The 22,104-nt window shown below is 39.9% G+C and overlaps 1 protein-coding gene across 6 annotated transcripts in view; it reads right to left on the bottom strand.

Moving 5' to 3' along the window:
- Positions 1–21,817, bottom strand: part of SBF2 (SET binding factor 2) — a 239,568-nt gene extending 217,751 nt beyond the window's left edge. For all 6 annotated transcript variants that reach the window (XM_063398004.1, XM_063398006.1, XM_063398008.1 and 3 more), the window contains exon 1: positions 21,628–21,817. In XM_063398004.1, the coding sequence (XP_063254074.1) occupies positions 21,628–21,682 (55 nt within the window). In that variant the 5' untranslated portion in view covers positions 21,683–21,817. The remainder of the gene's footprint in view (positions 1–21,627) is intronic.
- Positions 21,818–22,104: the final 287 nt, after the last annotated feature.

Here is a 22,104-nt window from a genome sequence, read left to right as displayed (position 1 = left end):
CCCCAGGCACATACTACCTACACATCACTAGTTTCCACTTCTCTTGGCTTCCCACTTAACCCCAGTATCAACTTCACACAAGGAAATCTTCTGCAACCCATCTCATTACCCATCCGTCTTGGGTTGAATAATGTAACAAGAAATGTGTATTCTATTTTCATCTGTTGAAACTGGTTGGGAGATATTGTTCTTTATCTCTTGTAACTCTAGGGGGAGAAGAGGGAGGATGCCTTCTGTTAATGGGACAACTGATAACACCAGATATGGCAGTGCCTTCTTATCTCTTCCTCCACCCATCCTCCTCTGAGGGACATCACCTGTGAATGGGCCATTTAAGGCCTCTCACATGACTAATAATGTTACTTCATTCCATTGTGAGATGTACCACTCAGTGGGGAGGAGCCAACCATTCCTTACCCAGATGAAAATGGGGACACAGGGACCCCAGATCAGCTGGTTTTCCACCGAATTCTCGGAGGAAGACAAGACCCATCTCGCCAGCACTGGAACCTTTTTTTTCACAGGATCATCTCTACTTTAGAGAACAACATCTGTTACTCCAGGAAGACTTATTTGGATTGTTTCCAACACCCTGACAACAAGGTGCCAGGTCGTATCTCTGACTCTGTCAGGGTTTTCTAGGACTTTTTGTTCGCTTGTTTGTTTTGTTGTACTACTGCATTTGTATTTGTTTAATATTCCTAGTAAACAACTGTTATTCCTATTCCCATTTTTTTTCCTGAAAGCTCCTAATTGCAAAATTGTAATAATTTGGAGGGAGGGGGTTTTTATGTTTTCCATTCCAAGGGAAACTCCAGTTTTCCCTGACAGATATCTGTCTTTCCAAACCAAGACACCACCATTTTACTTCCCTGCAGTGCCAATGACGAGAGTAACTATGATTGCACTGCAACAGGAAAGTCTGAGTTACAATTTCAGACCTGTTTTTCAGGTCTGTATCTCTAACTGGTAACGCATTGAAAAAAAGTAGCTTTAAATTAATCAGAAAAAACTTGCTAGATTTGTTTCCTCATTTGTTACCTTCTCATACACTGTGAAAGAATGTAACAGAAAAAAAATCCACCAATGACTTCTGAATTTTTTTCTTTAAATACTAAAAGTGCTGTGGATGGCAAGTAAGGTGGCCCCTGACTGACTGACTAGGTCACACCAAATCTATTACTATGACAAAAGCACAATTAATATGGCAGCACAAATACTCAAAGGTGCAACTTTTAAAGCAATTATTTGTCTTCACACTGAAGTAATATTCCATGTACTCCAGCCAGGTTTTGGGTTGTGCCCTACTTACGCACAATGCAATCATAAAACACATTAACTTGATATTAACAGAAGTGAGAAACATTTAAATTTAGAGGTACAATGAAATAAAACAGGAAAATATCCAAAACACTCTGTAAAAGGCATCTTATACACACAAAAAAAATTTATAAATATATATGTGTGTGTGTCTATAGTCTCTACTGCTTTCCTCCTTCCTGGAAACACAGAACTATTTTAATTTACATACAGAATACAGCTCAGCAAGTGAGGCATATACTTTTATTACGCTGCTTGCAGAAGTTCAACATGACAAAATGCTCTGCATGTCACTGCCCAAACACTGTACGATATTTAGCAAAAAAAGTCTCCCTGGCACAGAGACAAAAAACCCTCTTGTGTGGCAGAAGCATGTGTTACCTTTTCATCCTCATGCTTTCCATGCATTACCCCCTCAAGTGGCTGAAGACAAACACTATCAAACCTATTTCTACCCATTACTTCAACAAATGAAATGACAGAATCCATTTATGAGTCTGAAGGCCTCAGACTTCTATAGAAAACATGCAGAAAATGAAAGAAGTTGTTTCCTGGGGTTTGGGGGTTTTCTTTGTTTTGTCTTGAGCAGTTTTTTTGTGGTGCTGGTTTGTGGGTTTTTGTTTGGTTGATTTTCTGTGGTGCTATTTGTGTATTTGTTTGCCTTCAAGGTCTCTTTGGTAGCTTATCAGGGTTGGCTTTTGGAGTTGACTTTTGTTCAAGTGGCAGCAGAGCCAAGTTACTAAATGCTTTCTAACATGAATAAAAGTATTTTGACAATTATAGAGAAAACTTGCCATTAGAGAAGATATAGACCTTTATTACTGAACATCCATATTCTGTTGTTGTTCTCTTGTTTCAGCAAAACAGTCATACAGAAATAATTTATTAGCAGCTGATAAAGAGCTGCTTTTCAGAAGTCTCAAATGATAATACATTGAAAACTCAGCAGTCATGAAATTGTGTCCCTGGCTTTACAGTATTTTATGCCCTATTATACAGTAAATGGTGTTAATTTTTAATAGAACTTCCTATATTCTTTGGCATCACCATGACTTTCAAGTACTATATACACATCTCACACGGACAAGGCCTCTGAGGACTTGTATTATTTAATAACTACTTATTTTAACAGAAATGTGCAAAAAGGCGCTACAAAGTTTGCACACATCATCCTGTCACCCTTATCCTGGATTTGTACCTGTCCTTATTTATTTAGCCTCACAGACGTTCTTGTTAAGTTGATTGTCAATGGAAAAACAGAGAAAAGAACCTGCCGGAGATGGAGTAGTCAAACTTGAGTACTTCTAATGTTAAAAACTGACTTTCAAAATCTGAAAAAAAAAAAATCCCATAGTGTTTCCACTAAGAGAAAATTTACAATGTTTACCCATCACTTTGGAACTAAAATGGAACTAAAATGGCAAATTCTCAGTTTTTCTGATGCAGGTACATTATTTGCTATATAAAATGGAAAGGAAGTTATGAGCTAAGATAACTACTCTCAACTTAAAAAAGAAGAAAAAATAAAAGTTTTGCTAAATTGTTGCAGCAGTCCTCTTGTTAGAGGGTAGAAATGAGCTGAGACACAGACTTCTTGTTTATCACAGCATGAAAAGGGGCCTGGTTTATCCCTCTTTACAGCTCAACCATCCTGACTCCAACTAACCACTGACCCTTGCTGCAGCAGGATTCCCTTGCAGGCTCTGACTGCTGATTATTTCCTGCTAAACTCTGACTGCAGGTATCAGTTTGCAGACTCTGACTGCAGCTTTTACCCAGCTAGACTGTGACTGCAGGTTCCAACAACAGGCTCTAGCTGCAGACCCAGACTGACCTCACAGCACTGATTCTCCCTCTGCCCAGGATCTTTCTTCTTCATCATCCTCTCTTTCCCTGTTCCTCAAGATTTCTCTTCTTTCATGATCCTCCTGACCAGCTCACTCCCTTTTATCACACTTATCTTTATTAGATATAGCTGTGACTCATTAGGGGGAGGCTCTATTGGGTAATTAACACAGCTGTTACTTATCAGGGGCAAGGTCACCTGTATTCCCTTCTCCTACACCGAATGTCTGGATCCTGACTTATTTTTGTGAGCATCTTTCTCCTCAGGGAAAAAAAAAAAAGAAAAAGTATATCCCATTCCTGGATATATCTCAAACATGAATTTTTCTTGCTTTACTAATCCTACCAGACCCCAACTCCATTGTGTCCATCAGAATAAATAGAAAAAGGCAACTCGGCAACTCTTTCATGACTCAAACCAGAACATAACCAAACAGAACAACTATTGAAAAAGTTAATTATGACCTTCAGTTTAAATTGAAGAGGCCAAAGCCATTCCTCCAATGTTCCCCACTAGGACAAAACATTAGTTCAGTGTTGCAAGACCTAACAAGGCAGCCCTTCAGAAAAAAAATAATGGACCTAGAATAGATTCTGTATTTCAGCGGCATGAATGCCCAAAGTCAACCCACATCACTTGCAGGATGAGAAGAGATGTAGAGCAAATCTACCCGAGCAACTCTCAACAGTAACAGCAACCTCCCTATGCACCAGAATATCCTTACCTAGAGGAACACACAACACATACCTGGAATTTCTACACACTCTCTTTGGCACTGCACAGGAATTCCATGTACATCTGCGACCTCAGAGCTGCACGTTTAAAGGCAGAGTGTGAACTAATCAGAATTTTACTCCAGATTTTCCAGGTATTTCTGCAGAGCCTTCCACGGGTAAACTGCATCCCCTCATGCCAACAACCCACAGTGGAGACCTTCTGCAGGCATATCCTCCAGGATATATTCCTTCAGCTGTTCCTCTGTACTATCCCACTGACAGGGCAGGATTTGCCTTGGACTGTGCTCACGAGCTCTACAGACCGACCACTCCATATCAGAATGAGAAGTTCTGTTGTGACAGAGCAGCATTCTTTCTCTCAGCTTAAGGATTTGGGCTTCATGTCTGGTTAATGACTGAAAAGGCAAAGGCTTTTGTCTGGTTTTTAATCAGTTTTATCCTTGAGATAATTTGGACTATTTTGTGATGTTTCTTTAGAAGCTCTTTATGCGTCCTTACCAAATAACACAAAGTGTTATCATAAACACTGGAGTAAAGTAGAATACGGAGCATTATGACAGTGTTTACATCAAATAAAAAGTGCTTTGCATCTTCTCACACATAGTAATCATATATTTCATGTTCAAAAAGACTCAGAGCAGCTGCAAATGCAGAGTGTTTATTCTCAAGCTCAACTCTCACACGTTTGGAACTCAGTTGTTTCATTACACTAATTTTTTCAGACTTCAAAGTAATGCTTTGGTACGCACAGTAAAGTATCCAAATGCTTTGTAAAGGAGGATCTGTTACTTCTTTGTCATCAAAAGTGCACATGAAGGATTAAAGTAAAATTAAGCAAAATGCACATTGGTGTAAAAGATACAGCAGCAAAAAAGCAGTCCCTTCTTGAAGTCAAGAAACCAGAAACCAAAATAAGCATGCATTACAGTATGCATCTTGCTTTCAAATATAAAAAATACTTCATAAATAACAGTCTTTATACAGAAGGCAATGAGCTTTCTGAAATTTTCAAGGTGAAGGCTACCAAAGCTCTAAGTACTGTAAGTTTAGATGTAGTGTGGGTTGATGTTTTCAATACCAGAAAGACACTCCACATAAATTTGTTACAGTTGGTGGGACGCACTTTGAAGCAAAACAATCATCACTCTAAACGTATTTCGAGGTTGGGTAGTCAAACAATAAAAAAAAATTTCCACAATATCAAAAAAACACATTGATTTTTAGTAAAAAGCACTTGCTTGGAATCAAAGGAAATACATACTTGACCCAGATCTTATGTGAAAAATCCACGTTTCCTGCTAAATTGCAACATAAGTGTAACTTAATGCTGTTTTACACTGGGCACACTGTCACTCTAGAGCTAGAGAATTACCATGACCTCCAAAAATTTAAAATTACATTTGGGTACTATGTGCCAACTGTGTTAAAAGTTAGCATCTCGCTAAGTTCAAGATATTCTTGCAATATATGACTAAGCCAGCTCATCTGAAATTTTTAACCAAGGGCCTGTGAACAACATAACTCAGGCAGCAGAGACAGAAAAATCCCTGCTGTCTTCACTTCTTTCTTTCAAAAGCTGTCTATTCACACACATCTGTCTTTCATCTGCCTCAGATTAAAACAATCCTCCTAAAATCTGAAATGTGTAACGAAGGAATCTTCCTCATAAGGATTCCTTATCTCATAGCCCACACAGCGACAGTGCTGCAGAGATAACATGCAACTCACTTCTCCAACTCCCTCACTTTAGCCTTAAATCCAGTCTTTATTTGTAGTCCCATATATCACACATCACTGCAAATTCCTGTTCCAGAGCTTGCTCAAGCTACTTACATCTCAACCCAACCTGTAAATATTACTTAGCAAATCTCAACATGCAAGATGTTAGCTCTGCAATTCACTTCCTCCTGATCTACTTTCAAGTCCTCTGTAATAAGAAGCTGCCTCAACTTCCAAGTCCCTGTTCTCTCTCTGCTACCTTCGCAGGATTCTGTACACTGCACACCTGATCTCTAAAAAACATTTGTAATCTCACAGTTCCTCTTCCACTAGCCTTTTCAATTCCTTTTTATTATTTAAAATACTATTTTTCTATAATGTTCCTGCCTCTAAGCATTTATATAGGAATAGGGTAAAAAGCTAGCCTGTCATTTCTCCTAAGTGCAGCTAACAAGTAATTTGTAAGTTCCCACACAAAGCTGTTTTGAGAATGAGAAGTTCCTTTAACACAACAATCTATTATGAGAGTGAAAAATAAATGCACCTGTAATAACAAGGGATTTGTCCCATGAGAATAAGAAAATATGTAAACAATCTAAGGATAGATTTGATGGACAAGTAAAATGTCTTTTACTAACCAATAGAATAATTAACAAGAAAGCTATTAACCAATTAGAAGTTGTCCTCGAGGTTTGTAAAAACTGTATAAAAGACAGCAAGCGGCCAAAATAAAGGAGCCTTCTTGAACTTTTATGGTGTCACTCCATGTGTCCTGACTGCCCCAACAACATATTTACAGAGCCAGAGTCCTTTCATGAGAGGAACTGGAACATGGATCCATACACACTCATGCAGGTATCATTCATATATATCACGTCAGCAAACTTCCCTGCATCACACTAGATATAAATTTTGTTCAAAACCTACAGAATTTTGTGACTGGAAGGTCACCTCAACTCTCTACAACAATATTATTTTTCCCTCAACTTCATAGCAGCTGTGACAGATCTTTGGATACTGAGCTGCTCATTGAAAGTCCACACACAATTTTAGACAGCACCCTCCTCACATGCATTAGTTTCTTTAAAAGGCAGGTTTAGTTTCATTCAAAACAAGACTAAAAGGAAAAAAATCAACACAAGTTGATTTCAACCTGTTCATTCAATCCTTAACAACAGATTTGTACTGTACATATATTTTTGCATTGATTAAGGAAGTTCCAAAGCTTTTCTTCTACTCAACATTTAAATATAATCAATTATAAAGGACGAGGGAGCAACTTTTCTCTTTTTTTCCCAGAACTAACCAGCTGCTGAGATTTGTTTATTTAAGTCTGCATGCCACTGCTCACCTACAGGTGATGAGGAGCAACAAGTCATTTGGGAATTTCCCACCCTGTATATTTCCTGTGATTCCAATAGGTTAAAACAATTATAAAATATTTTGATCTCACCAAAGCAAAATTTTTATACAACAGCTGTAAAAACGCACGTTAACGATAAAAATTTCTGAGTGCATTCAATGTTTTCCTCATACAAAACACTTTCAGAACACAGATGATAAATGATGCTTTACAAAGAAGAATGATTCACGTATCCTGTTAGGCCAAATATTTTGTCTGGACTGACTATAGACTAAAAACAGAGCAAAATCAAAGAGCTTCCAGTAAGCTGAGCATATCTTATGGCCCATATGTATTTGGTTAAAATCAGCTCCCTACCCACCTGCCTGAATGGCATCAATGCCAACATTCGGGCTGGTCACCCTATAGGTACCAGCTAACCCTGCACTGGTATGTGCCAGCCAAGATTCTAAAGCACTACTCTCTCAAGAGAATTTGGCCCGGAGGGTTTAGGCACATTTTGCTCCATATTCTCCATCATAAGCTGGGGATGTGCAGGGGGTGTGAGCAAGGCTCCACAGTTGTTGGCCTTCTGTCATGCCTGAATTCCAAAGGGCTGCTGTGTCACCACCCAAACACCCTGAGTTAGCCACTGAGAGCCCTGCAGGAATGCTCTGCTGTCTGAAGACAAGACGACTTACCTGGGGAACACACAGGAACAGAGATCCAGTAGAGTGGCTTCCAGGTCACAATAACAATAGCCCAAAACAAGGGATCACGTAAATATCCACAGAATGCAATTCCACCCGTGCCTGCTTGCTTGACCCCAAATGAAACAAATCCATGCCAGTGATCACACTTAGACAGGGGCAAACGCAAGCACACTGCCACAAATAGTCAAAATCACCTCATGATGTCATCTTGCTCAACTCCTGCATGACAAACTTGGTTCTTCACAGCTGCACACAAGTTCCAAACAACATGTTTTGCTTCCGAACCAAGAACAAAAAGCAAGGCTCTACTTCAAACAGGCAATAAAAATTAACACCATTGTTTGAAACACCCTCAGCTGTCCCCAAGTTAAACATTGTTTGTTTGTGTTCTGGCTCGCAAAGGTTAACAGTATTTCATTCCCTCCTTGCCCACAGAACACAGCTGCCAGAATGACTTAAATTAAGTGGGCACCAACACAAAGCATGTGAATTCTTAAAAATAATGCTGTATGCAAATTTCTATCAATTCCACAGACACAGACTTTGAAACAGCACAAGTGTTACTGGGTATTTGTATTTCTTACAACTCTAGCAGTCTTCAGAAGCTGAACTTTGCATAATGTGAATTGCATTTTGCTCATGTAGCACACAATATTTCACCTGATCTCCACACATAGCTAAACAAGTACTGCAAATGCTAGTAAATACTTACCTGGTTGAAAAAAGACCCCAAAAAAATAAACATGGGGACATAAAATAACTATAAATGTGTAAATTTGAACAATTATTATGGCATTTCAGGGGTTTTGAGAGTTCTCTTAAAACCATAATGCAAGAATAAAGTGTGGTTCTGTGTTTGTGCTAAATCACCTATTTCTTTACTGCCTTCTCCTGTCCCATAAATAAGGTACACTACCAAGATTCTGCACATCCAAATGCACTTCCAGTGCATGCACCATTAGCAGTAATAATAATAGTTTTTTAACTCCTCTATCCATATTTTGCAATTGCAAGAAACTAAAGGAACTCACTGTCCCAAGCAAGAGTACAAAGAAAACAGAGTCAAATCCATATTCTAGCAAGCAATTAAATGCCACTTGACTGTGGGCCCATAATTAATTAATAGAACATAACCTCTCCCTTCTGAGGGTGTGGCAGGCCTAGAATCTTAACTGGAGCTTACCATAATGTGTCTAGCACAAAGGCAGGCAAATATTCTCCTAAGTGACAGTAAATGGTGTTCTCACAAGTAAGATTGCTACTTGCAGAGACATTTCCTACAGAAACAACGTCTGTGTGACCAATGGCCTTTAACCCAAATAAATAAATATGCAGGGACCCTGATCTGAAGAAAAGTTAGTGTTCAAGACACGCTGTTCCTTGTCTGCATTACCAGAACCATTCCAGACAAAAGACAAAAATGTGCAGAAATATGCCACTAGTTCTGTTGTTTAGGAAATAATTTGCTAACTTGTTTCTCAAAGTCCCTGACTATTAAAATATCATTTTTTAAATGCACCCCCAAACAACCCAAAATTTAGTATTCCTAGGGACATCAACTGAATATGCTTTCTGCAAATTTATTCACTACACACTCAATCATATTTATAGTAGCAATATTTCTATCTCCCAGACACGACACATGAGTCATTGTGGGGTCCAATGCTTGGGTTTTGGTTTGTAGGGGGTTTTTTTTTGGATTTGATTACAGTTGCTGCAAGCTGAAACACAGAACATAACTGCAGCTGTTCTTTTAATATACAAGCATATATATATATATATAATATTTTATATATATATACACAAATTATTTATTTTCTGAAAATGCAGATAATAAACAGAGCAGAGGACAAGATAAGAGTTCAAAGTGATCCTGAAAGACCAGGAAAAAAGTTATGAAAAAACGTTAAGAGTGCGACTAAGGAGAACTGCCACTCTTCAGAGTTAGGCCAGAACACCTGACTGTACATACAGAGGATACAAAATGTGCTTTAGGTTAAAGGGGTGGAGAGGTTAAAGTAGACCACAAAGTGACCCTCAGTGTTGTGATGTTGAAAGCGAAAAATAAAAAATAAAAAGCTCAGAGTGATGTCAATGCATGGATGTGCCCACAAAACCAGCAAGTACCAGTCTCACTCTGTATTTTGGTAAGATTTCGTGTAAACTACCACATTCAGTTTGGTCACCACATTTCAAGAATAGTAATAACAGGCTGAAAACTGCACCAAAGCCACTGGACTCAAACACTATGAAAAGTCTCCTCAAAGTCAGCCAGAGGAGCACTGGAATAGACTGACAGAGAAGGTTGTGAAAGTGCTGCTATGGAGAGACTTTGAGAATGAGTTAAGATCTGCCCCAGCCAGCAAAGGCTCCAGCTAATTGTGCCTTGGGAGAGAAGAACGGATCAGGCAATTCCTGCAGATCCTGTCCAGTCTTTAAGGTTCTGGGTCACAGAAATCAGGGCTGAACAGGATTCACCTCACCCAGTCTTGCCCCCAAGCTGCAAGTCCCAACACCACAGTGGTTTTGGGTGGGGTTTTTTCATAATTCCACACTGTTTATTTCTGAGTTTACTGATGCCATACCAGACATTAGGCTGAAGTTTTATGGAGAACTGTCCCAGCAAACTCCAAGCACTTTTCCACTAAGTGAAAATAGCTAAATTAGAGATCATTGCTATGAATTATTTCTCATCACTTGAGCTTGTATTTATCAAAACTGCATTTTATGCAGAATTTCAACATTCTCGTCCCTCAGTATCACGAGCTCTGTCTGGAGCCCTCTACCACAAGCTTTAGATTGAGCTATCCAGAATTATTTTAATTACTTTCTTTTAATTATCTGCAAGTCTCAAGCACTAAGTATTTTATCTCCTTTTTACTTGATATTTACAAGTTGAACAAAAGAAAAAGGATTGCAAAATTTATTTTGAGAGTCCATGCTACCAATTTTGCCCATGAACAGTGACCAGTTGCACCCATCCTTTACGAGCAGATCAAGAGAGGTGATTGTCTTCTTCTACTCTGCTCTACTGACATTTCAACTGGAGTACTCCATCCACCTCTGGGGGCCCCAACATAGGAAGGACAACCCAACCTAGTGAAAGGTGTCCCTGCCCATGGAACCAGAGGATCTTTTAGGTCTCTTCCAACCAAAACCACTCTATGATCCTTTAATCTATACATAACTCTTGGGACTCTTACCATTAAAGCAGGAACAGCTTAGATTAAGACATGAAAATTTTCTACTAATTAAGTTTGGCAAGACCATGCTGACAAAAACCTTGGTCCATCTGCTGTGAAAACTGTAGAAAGCATATGGTGCTTTGTACAACTACATTAAGATCACTGAAGTCCAAAGCTTCTCTTAGTACCCACCAAATGCAAAAGAATGAAAAAAATCCAGAGTCTTCAAAAAAACATAAACCAAATTTAATAAAACATACAATTTATGTTTTGGTCTCTGCAAATCTATTTTCAAACTTTTAAGAGAATGGTTAACACTAGGTAGGGAGTACATACCAGACTTAGAAAGTAATGAGGGTTTTCTACTGCTCATTTCTAGACTTGATATGGGGGTTTTTAAACAGAACCATATTCTGAGTCTTCTGCTTCAGAATTTCAAAGTATTTTATTAGTAGCCATGACTCTTCTTGTTTTCATATGAAACCTAAACCAAGAAGAATTACGGATTTTTGGAGAGTCAGGGAGGAATGAAGTTAGGCATAGAAGACAACCCAACCCACAGGTTTTATTATAACTTTAAGAACATTGGCTGAGAATAACCAGAACACACACAAAGCTCAGTTACAAAGGAAGATAGGAGATCCATGGTTTTACTTTTCAGCATCCTATCCTTAACCATCACATCTTTGAAATTAAACATCTCCAAGGTCTTCTCCACAAGACAGAAACAATGGGTTGCACACCAGTTAAGGCCTTTCTTTAAGAAAATATTATTGTTATTATTACTTTTATCTGAATCTTACCTCTGGGTTTTCTAGCTTCAAATAATGGTAAGCATATTCTCAAGAAAACAACAGTTTATGAAAACAATAGAGTTCTGAGTTAGGCCTCTCAAATCCTACCTCACTGTAAAGAGCAACAATCCTCATTTTTATTAGAACTGAGTATGGATGTAAATTGCTACCTTCTATCTTCTAGTAGGCTATCAGCAAGAAGAGCAGCTACAATTATCAGTAACTATGTCTAAAGACTAGACCAGGGAACCCACATGTTCTTGAACTGTTGTTTCCCAAAAAAGGCTATTTACTAAACACTGGCCACATTTTTGTATATATTAAAAAAAAAAAAAAAAAAAAAAAAAAAAAAAAAAAAAAAAAAGCACGTAAACAATTTTGTAAGAATGCAAAAACATCTTACAAGGTCAGAAAGGCAGAGAGCATGTTTTCTGAGTTCTTTTCAAGACCACTCTGTCACAAAAAATGAGTGACAGTCTTGCCTCTTCCAAAAAGATACCATGTGGCAAAAGAGAACAAAGTGATAAAAACCAGTCTCCATGAGATTTTGTGAAATATGTATGATCTCATCTCTTTAAATAATAAACACTATAAACAAAATATTTGGAAAACACAGTACTGAAACAACCACCTCACAAAAGTATCACAACTTGAACAGACATTGTTTTCTCAGTGGCAAACCTGGTATCATTATTTATGCACATTAATCAAACAGGAAAGAGAATCTTTTGAAAGACTTTTGAATTCCAAATCACAAACATGGCTCCCTATGGCTCTGTTTTCTTTTCAGTTGCTTGTAGCTGAAACAACACGTCACTTGCTTTGGCTGTCCTGCTGAACTGCAGCACCATCACAGCTGCAGGCTGACAACCTAGTGAGGGGCTTTGGAATGTTTCGGTTCTCTCTGCTGCTTCCCTGCTGGAAAGAATCAACCCGTCAGAGCTGGAAAAGGGAACATCCAGTGTCAGCACAAATCCAGGTGCCTCAGCATGCTTACAGGTAGCCTGAGTCAAAACCCCAGCTCATGAGTGGGAGTACCACAGAACTGGCACCAGTGTCTAGAACTGCTGTAGGGGCAGCTGTCTCCAGCTAAAGGGCCAATCTGAGACCATCATAGGCATTATCTTAACTCACTTTAGCAAAGTGGATCAGAATTTATCACTGAAAATAAGCACTTCAGTTTTAGTCACTATAAAATACCCAGAGAAAAAACATTCCTCTGCAACACTTTGACACTTGCATGGATTTCTAAACACAAACCGAATATTCATTACTACATCCTTTTTTTCTGCTTGTATGCCTTGTTATCTTATTTGTTTTGGAAATACCACTAAAGCATCCATTCCAGACTTTGAGCTTTCTAACACTGCTGAAACTTACTGATCATGAGAACCACATGCTAATTAGCTTCCTATTTTGCAAAAGCAACCTGCTCCTGAAAGGCATGAAACAAGAATAAATCAATAACTGCACTTCTAAGAAATGTGGGGAAAATCCCAAAGGCAATACTCAGGTAGCAGTTCTTCCCTCCCTTAACAGGAAATTCCAGCTCGTTCCTCAGCTGCAGCTGGGCACAACCTATGGCTCAGGCAGAGGCCCCAGGTTAAGACACTTCACAAAAAGCAAATTCTGCCTGGCAGCCCACTGAGCAAAATACACTGAAGGAAAAAAATCTCTCACAGACTGATGATTCTAAGAACTTGCAGCCTAAAAGAGGAAGACATTAAGTAGATTAAATTACCAAAAAAAAAAAAAAAGGGGGGGTGGGGAAATGTGGGTTTAAATCTTAATTTTAGGGAAGGCTTTTAAAATTGATTTTATCACAAATTTTTATTTGAAACCTTCTTTAAAAAGTCCTATATTCTTAAAAAATATCAAATCTACTACTTCTCTCTTCACAAACTATAAAACAAGAAGGAAAATGGAAATCCTCTTGTAAGTTTTACTAGAATGTTTTGTATTAAACCCAGTTTAAAAATAGCATATACCAACAACATAGACCAGTAACAGCCCAGTCATCACACAAGCTTCATAACACTACTATGTGTTTTTCTGGGAAAACAGATTCATTATGAAGAAACAGCTCTGCAGGAACAAAGCATGTGGCTTTCTTCTATTTTTATGCAATTGCAATTTGCATGTATATGAAATGCAGTCTGCGTAACAGAATTTAAAAACATGGCTTTCCTAATTTAACCTTTCTTTAGAAGTACTGCATGCTCATTCAACAATATTTCAAGACTTAAAATTCCATTTCAGTTGAATTTATGACAAGATCACAATTTCATCTTTCAAGTCTTGAGTATTTTGTTAGTTACACATACAGCTTGTTCTTACTGCCATTTAGGAATTAGATTTACAGTTCAGAGAACAATAGTCACAAAAAAGGATAAGTGTCTGCATTGCTTCATCCAAAACAAAAATACACATGTTAAATGTACAAATTTAAACTGCGGAAGACTTCAAGAACACAGTGGTCAAGCTAAAAGGTTTACTGGGCTTTAACTGGTGCAGTTATAACAAACTAAGAAACAAGAGTGTGAAGTTTTTAGATACACAAATAACTAACAGCTATAAGCATCACTAATGGTGCTCTATCTTACTCTGTAACTATTTTCAGTTATTTTTTACTTAAATGAACTAAATGCACCATATAAAGTCTCAGTGTTGACATCTGTTTCCAGCTCAATTATTTCAGTAAAACATCACACTAAATACTTTCTCTGCTTTCAAGAAATAAGATTAGGGAGAAAAGGAATTTTTTTTTTTTTTTTAATTTTTTTTTTTTTTTTTTTCCCTAAACCAAAATTCTACCAAACATGCTTTTAAGCCCAAAATTTACAGAAGCGACAAAACCTGGCCCTGGTGCTTATGTGATTAATAGGATGCTGTTTATTCAGAGATGAAAACTAAGAAATCAGACTGAGTGGCCAAGACAACTTCATCTCAGAAAACTACAGAGTAAATAGAGAGAATGAAATGGATACTGAGAGCAAGAGAAAGAGGGAGAAAGTGAGAGATATGATAAGGGAGAGATTCTTCTGGAGTAAACCTAGAAGACAGAAAAGTATTCTAAAATACCACAATGTGTCAAATAGAGTAAGCAGGAGGAGTGGCCAATGTCTCATGAAGAAGGGTTCCTAAACCACAAGGAAGTGACATGCAGCCCACTACAGAGTCTGACAACACTCCATACTCCTGGCATCACTGTCTACAGCAGCCAGCAAAAGGAGCTCAACAAAACCCATTTTCCAAATGCACAACCTTACACAACTGAAATCAAGGTTCCAGAAAGAAGAGCTGTCATCCCTTTTCATCCACTAGTGTCTGAGAAATCCTCTGCCAGAATGTCTCATCTTCCTTCCAGTTGCTACTCCAGCAGACCCAACCCGACAACCTAACATTTAAAAAAGACATTTTCGATCTTGCTGAAGATCGATCCAAGTGTCAGATAATGGATTTTCTGGGGTTTTCAATCCTAGGAAACAACATATGGACTACAGCAAAAGGGCATGATAAGGACTTTATTCCTACCTTCTACTTCTTCCCCCTTGAATTTCTTACTGAGTGACTGATTTTATAAGCCCAGTAACATTCCTTTGTCTCTTTATCCACTGAGGTCTCCCATGGTCCAAAGGGGTTTTGCACGCAACTATCCTGAATTTGTATCCAAAACTATGATGAGTTCGTTTTTTCTGTCTCTTTCTTCCTCCACAATAGCCATACACAACCCCAGACCATACTGTCACCAAGTGCCGGTTCTGGCTGCAGGAGTGACAGCCAGTCACCTGTGTCCAGATCAGTGGAAATGTTGTTGTTACTCTGACACCTGGAGCACAACACTACCAGAAAGGAAACAAAGAATTCAAGCTCTGTTCAATGATGGCATTTTTTCATAGTACTCAGTTTGCAGAAGATTGAAAACTGAGAACTGTAAACATTAGAGACATGAAATCATGATCTATCTAGTCACTAGCAGATAGCAATAACCAGCATGTTCTTGGCTCAATGAGCAGGGATTTAGCTGCCAAATCCCAATCAACACTAATTGGCTTGTCCTTGACTTCAGAACATACCACTGACACCACAGGAGTAATTTATTTCAATAAACATATATAGATGGAACAATTCCCAAAACACCAAGCAGAACAAAATTAATCTCATCAACAGTGATAATGCTATTGTTAGAAATATTTTTTTTTCACTATATAAGCAAGGAGCCTGAAAATCTCATACTACTGCAACGAGGAGAGATGAACCAAAAGAAAATCTCCTACTCAGAAGCATATATTTGCAGGATACAACTTTCACTGACAGTTATTGAGGCTGAACTGTGAATCTGCTGTTACACATTTTACAAACTATTCCACAGGATTGTGGTTTTCCTTTCTGAGTACCAGTAATTGGGGAGGTAGTTGATACTTTAAATTCATGTCAGAGAACTACCAGAGCAGTAAAATTTTCTTCCTCACAGTTATAAACCAAGACTGTTATGTTTGGGACACTGGAGAAGTTACATGTCAGCCTCATTATCCCTCCACTGAAAAATATGATTGTGCTTATAGAAGGCCAGGGCTTACACAGTATTCAGGCTTGCATAACAAACTGTTTTCCATGAACAGGCTGCAGGAAAAGTGTCTTTTTGTCAGATAATCCACAAAGCTAATCCATGCCAGAACAGGGGAGAGAGAATTCCTTGACTGCGATTTAGTCACAAATATAGGAAATGCTACCTCCCTCAACATAATCTGTGTCCTTGTATTTCAGAACAAATGAAGATAGCTTACAGAGAAAAAAACTCAGACTCCACGAATATTTTAGTTTAAAATTAAAGGCTGAAAAAAAAATATTTTTATTATTGTTGTGATTATAATAATAAGACTAAGTGAGTAAAGGGTCTGAAACCCAAGCCCTTTAGAAATATTCATTACAGACATGTGAGGGAAAGAAGATTTACACGATCTCTATTGATTTTAAGATTTCTCCAAAATAATAAATCCATAAACCGAAACCAAAATAATTTTTTTAGTCAACACTATGTACTAGAAGAAATTGCTTGAATATCTTTTATGAACACATGCTACCAAAGAATACTGGGGGTCCTCCAAGCAGACTTTCAAGAGAGCTTTATCTCACCAAAAAAAACCCCAACAAACTAACACCACCACAATCATAACAAACAAAACCACATGCAATGGAAATATTTTTTTCCTCATTCTGTTTCAGCATAGTATTGTGGAATCTGTTGTATTTGAAAAGTAAAGCATGAGGTTTGGAGGAAGAGATAATTTCATTTACTGGAGCAACTCATCTGTGTACAAGGTTTTTGGGCTGCCATGCCCTACCCAGCCATAGCCAACTACAGTCACCTCCTAGCAACACACAGACACAGTTCTGCATTCTGCTCAGTTCCAGCACTATACCTGATGCTTCATTCCACTACAGCTACAAACAAGAATTCTCCTGCCACAATAAGAAGGATCTAGTTTTTGTCTTTTTTTAATCCCCTTGAGATTTGCCTGGATTGCATTTGAATTAAATTAAGCTTCAGCACAGATAAGAAAGCCACTGAAGTAACAGCTTTATTCCCTTATTTTTCTACATTTTCTGTTTCACAGAGATTGCATGCCATGGCGTTAAGCAATCATCCACTCCTTATACACACACGAGCTCAGTGAAATGCCCAACAATGAATATACAGCAAATACACCAGAAAATCCTCATGATATTATATTCCTCACAGGCAAAATCTGCACACGAAAAAAAAAATAAAAGACTCAGACAACTCCGTTTAGAAATTTCTCCCACTCCATCAACAATCACTTGTCTTGTTTCAGAGTCCTCTGAGACACCAAGCTACGTTACAAAATAAAGGCTTCCCTGAAGAGGAGTTGATAAAAATAAGAACAGAAACAACCACAACAGAGCCTACACATGTTATACCAGCATTTATTAGTTGTGACAACAGCCAAATAAAACTGCTATACTGTTGCAAGCCTTCTGTCCTACACATTGGAACTGCTCACACAATCAATTATTTCTCTGTCTTCTTAAGAGCGACCAAACCTCACAGAAAATATCTTGCTCCACCTCACAGGTTTTCTCCTTTAACTTCTGGATACAAAACAGCATCCTACAGGAAAGCTGCTACGGATGTTTGGGTAATTAATCAAATCCAGTCTTTGGATCCTTTTTTCTTTACTCTTACCTTTCAGCTGCTGAGCTAAGGAAGAGATAGAATGTCCTCTCTCTTACCTTTTCCAAGTATCACTATATGTAAATTCTAGGGACAGATTTATGATTAGGGCTTATACCAGCAAAACCAAAACCAAACAAAACAAAAAAGGCATTTTCCCATGCCCTTCTGTGATCATTGCAAACATCTGTGTTCTTCAAAAATCCCATCCACATTCCATTATTCAGCCATATTAAATGAGAATTTTTTGGTGAAGCACATCAAACACACTTCAAAATCCATGAAAAAATAAAACGTATAAAGAGTAAGGCCTCCTAGGATTTCTCCTAGCTGTTAACCCAGAATGTCTACAGTTGGTAGCACCTTTGCTCCTTTCAGAGACTTCTCTAATTGGCTTTTGTAGCCAGTTATGTAACAGCTCTATATTGTGTTGTTATGCTGGGGAAAAATGTGGTTATCTACCTCAGCCAAGGTTCAGCTGAAAGCAAAATAGGTTGATTGTTTTACTCTATGTATCACTGAAATCCTTCATGCTTTCACTGTTAGAACAAAAAAAAAAAAGGGATTTAGTAAAGCTGGGAGATTTATAAATCTGTTTTTTCCAACTCTGTCAGGACATTTAACATGCACTCCTAACAGCAGCTACTGCTGCTGCAGTTCTGAGCAATGGCTCAGAACGAGTTCTTAAAATACACAACAGCCATTAAAATGATGATCCATCTGAGCTTAGTTTTACGGTGAGAGACACAGACTGAGCAACTTAAGTGGGAATACAGACCACTGTACCTGAAACACAGAAAACTGGGTGAATCAGGTCATCCTTCACACAAAGACTTCTCAGCTCCTAAGTGCCTGCAATTCTACTGACACTTGTCAACAGCAAAACTCATTCTCTGCTCAGGCAGAGCCTCTGTGCATCTTGCCAAGCATGAATAAACTGCCTGTTAGGCAAATTATCCCAGGGTTCCCATTAGTTTCCTTGGAGCATGCAGGAGATTAAGCCACCTCACTAACATCTTTGTGCCCAAGGTTCTAGGACCATTTAAGCTGATATAAATTCAGGGTGCAATGATCTGTCTTCCAGCATGCTCCTGACCCTCCTTTATGCCAATACTAGCACTCATCTGACATACTGGTGAGCCAACGCTGTTTGGAAAATTAGCAGAAAAGTAATCCAAGGACAAGACAATACAGTAACACAGGTAACACACTGAGCAAGAAAGGTCTTTTGGATGGATCAGCATAGTAAAGTGAGCTGGAAACCAACAGAAGATTTAACACAATAGGAATGGCAGCACTGTGCTATATAATGATGCTATAACATCAATTTACACAGTCCTAGACCAGAACAGGAACGGACTTTCACATGCTTGATTCCCAAAGGACACACACTCTGGTTTATTCGAGGACAATAAAACTGTTCACTTCCCCTAGAAGTGAAGACTATGCTGGTTAAAAACTTGTAGCATCAGTAACAAAGTTGTTCCAAAGCAAGAAAAATCTAAAAATCTCCTCCTAAGCTGCATAAACACTGCATTTTAGATATTTAGAGAGACTGGTCTTTGAGTAAAGCCAGATAACCTGCCCAGGAAATCAGCACCTTTACCACATTTTCAGGGGTACTGCAGATATTGGTACATGTAAATAAATCCATGCAAGCAGTGAGAGGAGAGCCAGCAGACAGCGGGGCTCTCCTGGGAGAGCAGTCACTACCATAAACACCCTTCTATATAAACCACAAGTGCTTATCATCCAAAGGCTGCTGACACACAGGTTGGGGGAAAGGGTACAGCATTTTTGTTTGCTTGTTTATACAAAGCTATTCCACAGATTATGCCTAGGGGAAAAAAAAACCAATACAAAATGTAATTACACTCAACATTAAAATCAAGCACATTAAAACCAAGCCAGAAGGTAGCTGCAGATGAAAAAAAATAGGAAAGAAAAAAAAGGAACATACTTAAAACTGTAAAAGCTTCAAGGGTAGCTAGTCTATAGTCCTAGAAATGTTTGCCCCTGCTTTTCATCTAGAAGGAAGCATAATAAATGCATCAAAAAACTACAGTTTTATAAGAAAAAATAAAGGTCAGTATTCCATGTATTATTGGATTGCATGTGGGGGTAAAGGAATTTGGAAAACAATGCATGCCTAGTCTTCAACAGAATGTTGTTCCTTCAAGCATTTTTCTTATGAAGCATTGAAGCAGCAAGTAATTTAAATAATAAAGTCTAAACAGTTACTTTCTGGGCATGACCTTTTCAAATTAAGGTTCAGGAGTTGTTTCTGAATCTCCTCAATTTCACCCAACCAAGCAATTCCACCAAACTTCATGAGACAATATATGTATGGGGAGTTAAACACATACTTAAATGTTACAGATGAAGATATTTTACAGACATAAAGCTTTTCAATGCAGTCTGTAATTTCACTTCACATACTCTGTCAGATTGATCATACCCACGAAGTAAGTAGCCTACTTGCTTTGTCTTCTTAAAAGCACATCTATGGTTTTTTGTTGCTTCTTTGTTTTGATTTGGGTTCTCTCTACTTTGTCAGGGAAAATGTTCCAAACAGGAGAGAGGCAAAAAGGAAGGTCTTTATTTTTAATACAAAATACTCCCCATTTCACATGTCTTCATTTTGACAGTACGATTAAGACAAACCTATTATCAAATAGGATGGGAGGAGAAACCAGGCTGCAATTAGTAGAATAATAATTGCAGAACAGTAAAATCCAAGAGACCCTTAGCAGAACTTTGTAAGACACTGCATCTTTAAACACACAGATATAATGATTTCTCTAAAAATGCTATTTCTTAAAAAAAATCCCATAGTCTGAGTTTATTACCTGCACTTTTTGAATGAACAGATACAGACTACACACAATTGCTACTTCAGAGAATTACTCTGAGTAACAAATTTGAGTGTTGTTTGGTTTATGCATAGTCAAATAAATTAGGGAACATTCGACTATTTAAAATATTGTTTATTAACAACATACATTCAAAGGATCGCTTTGAAATATCCAGCACAAACACATACCAGTTGACAATCACTTCAAACACTGAGTTGAGATCTCTGCAGCAACAAAGCTGGTATCGTAACGCAGAGTTACGTAACAGAAACCACTCTCTCTTTGCCCACAAAATAACAGCAAATAACACCGCTTCCCTTTCCCCCAGCAGACAGAACGTGTCCCGAGGCTTTAGGAAAAGGACCCATTCCTGCAGAGCCTCCCGGGTGCTAGGGCGCTTCCCCGGGGGATCCGCGGTACCGTTCAACAGGCGACGGATGAGCAGCGAGACGGGGCAAACCCCGCTGCTCGCCGAGCCCCTCGGCAGCCTTTGTTCTCCCGGGAGGCGCGGCTGTCGCGTCCCAGCCGGCGGGACACATGTGGGGACACGGCGGGACCGGCCCTGCCCTGCAAGTCCGGCCGTGGGGCAGGGGCCGGGCCCGGGCACAGCCACGGACCCCGTTTAAACCTGCCCACGCTTTCGGGAAAGAACCGCAGCCGCTCCCGGCAGACGGGGCCGGCCAGGGCTGCCCCGGCCGGGGGTGCAGGAGCCCCTCCGCTTCCCTCTCGGGAAAGGGGGATTAAACCTTGGCTCGCTCCGCTGCCCTCACCCCCTCCTCCCGCAGCCGGACGCGCGCCCTGTGTGCGCCGCAGTCTCCTCCTCCCGCGGCCCGGCCGGAGGCGGGCGGAGGCCGGGGCCGGGCAGGAGCGCGGGGAGCGGCCAGGCACGGCGGGGCAGCGCTGCGCGCAGCCACACCTACCTGTCTTCTCGTGGTCATAGCCCACCACGATGAAGTAGTCGGCCAGCCTGGCCATGGCTGCGCGGGGCGCGCCTCGGCCTCCCCACCCCAGCGGCTGCGGCGGCGGCTCGGGGCACGCTCAGCATCCTCTGCTCCGCACCCGCTGCGGGAGGAACGGCACCACCTCAGCCATGTTGGAGGCGCGGGAGCGCCGTGCGCCTGCGCGCCGCCCGGACCGCTCGTCGTGACCCCGGGGCTGGGCGGGGGCTGGGGCGGCCCGGCCCGGCTGTCCCACAGTACCGCTGCCCCGGGCCGGCCGTCGTGCCGGCACGCCGCTGCCAGCGCCGCGGCCTCTCTTCGCAGCCTCTCTTCGCAGCCTATCGCAGGCGGGGAGGGCCCGGCGAGGGAGTTCCGCGCCCCGCCCGCACGGGGCTTTGTCTCCCGGCAGCCTCCCCCTGTGTGGTGGCCGCCCGGTGGGCAGCGGGTCCGGGGCGCGTT

This window comes from Prinia subflava, chromosome 5, assembly GCF_021018805.1.
Source record: "Prinia subflava isolate CZ2003 ecotype Zambia chromosome 5, Cam_Psub_1.2, whole genome shotgun sequence".
Classification (NCBI taxonomy): domain Eukaryota; kingdom Metazoa; phylum Chordata; class Aves; order Passeriformes; family Cisticolidae; genus Prinia; species Prinia subflava.
Note: the sequence above shows the minus strand (reverse complement) of the source record. Positions and strands in the feature narration are given on the sequence as shown.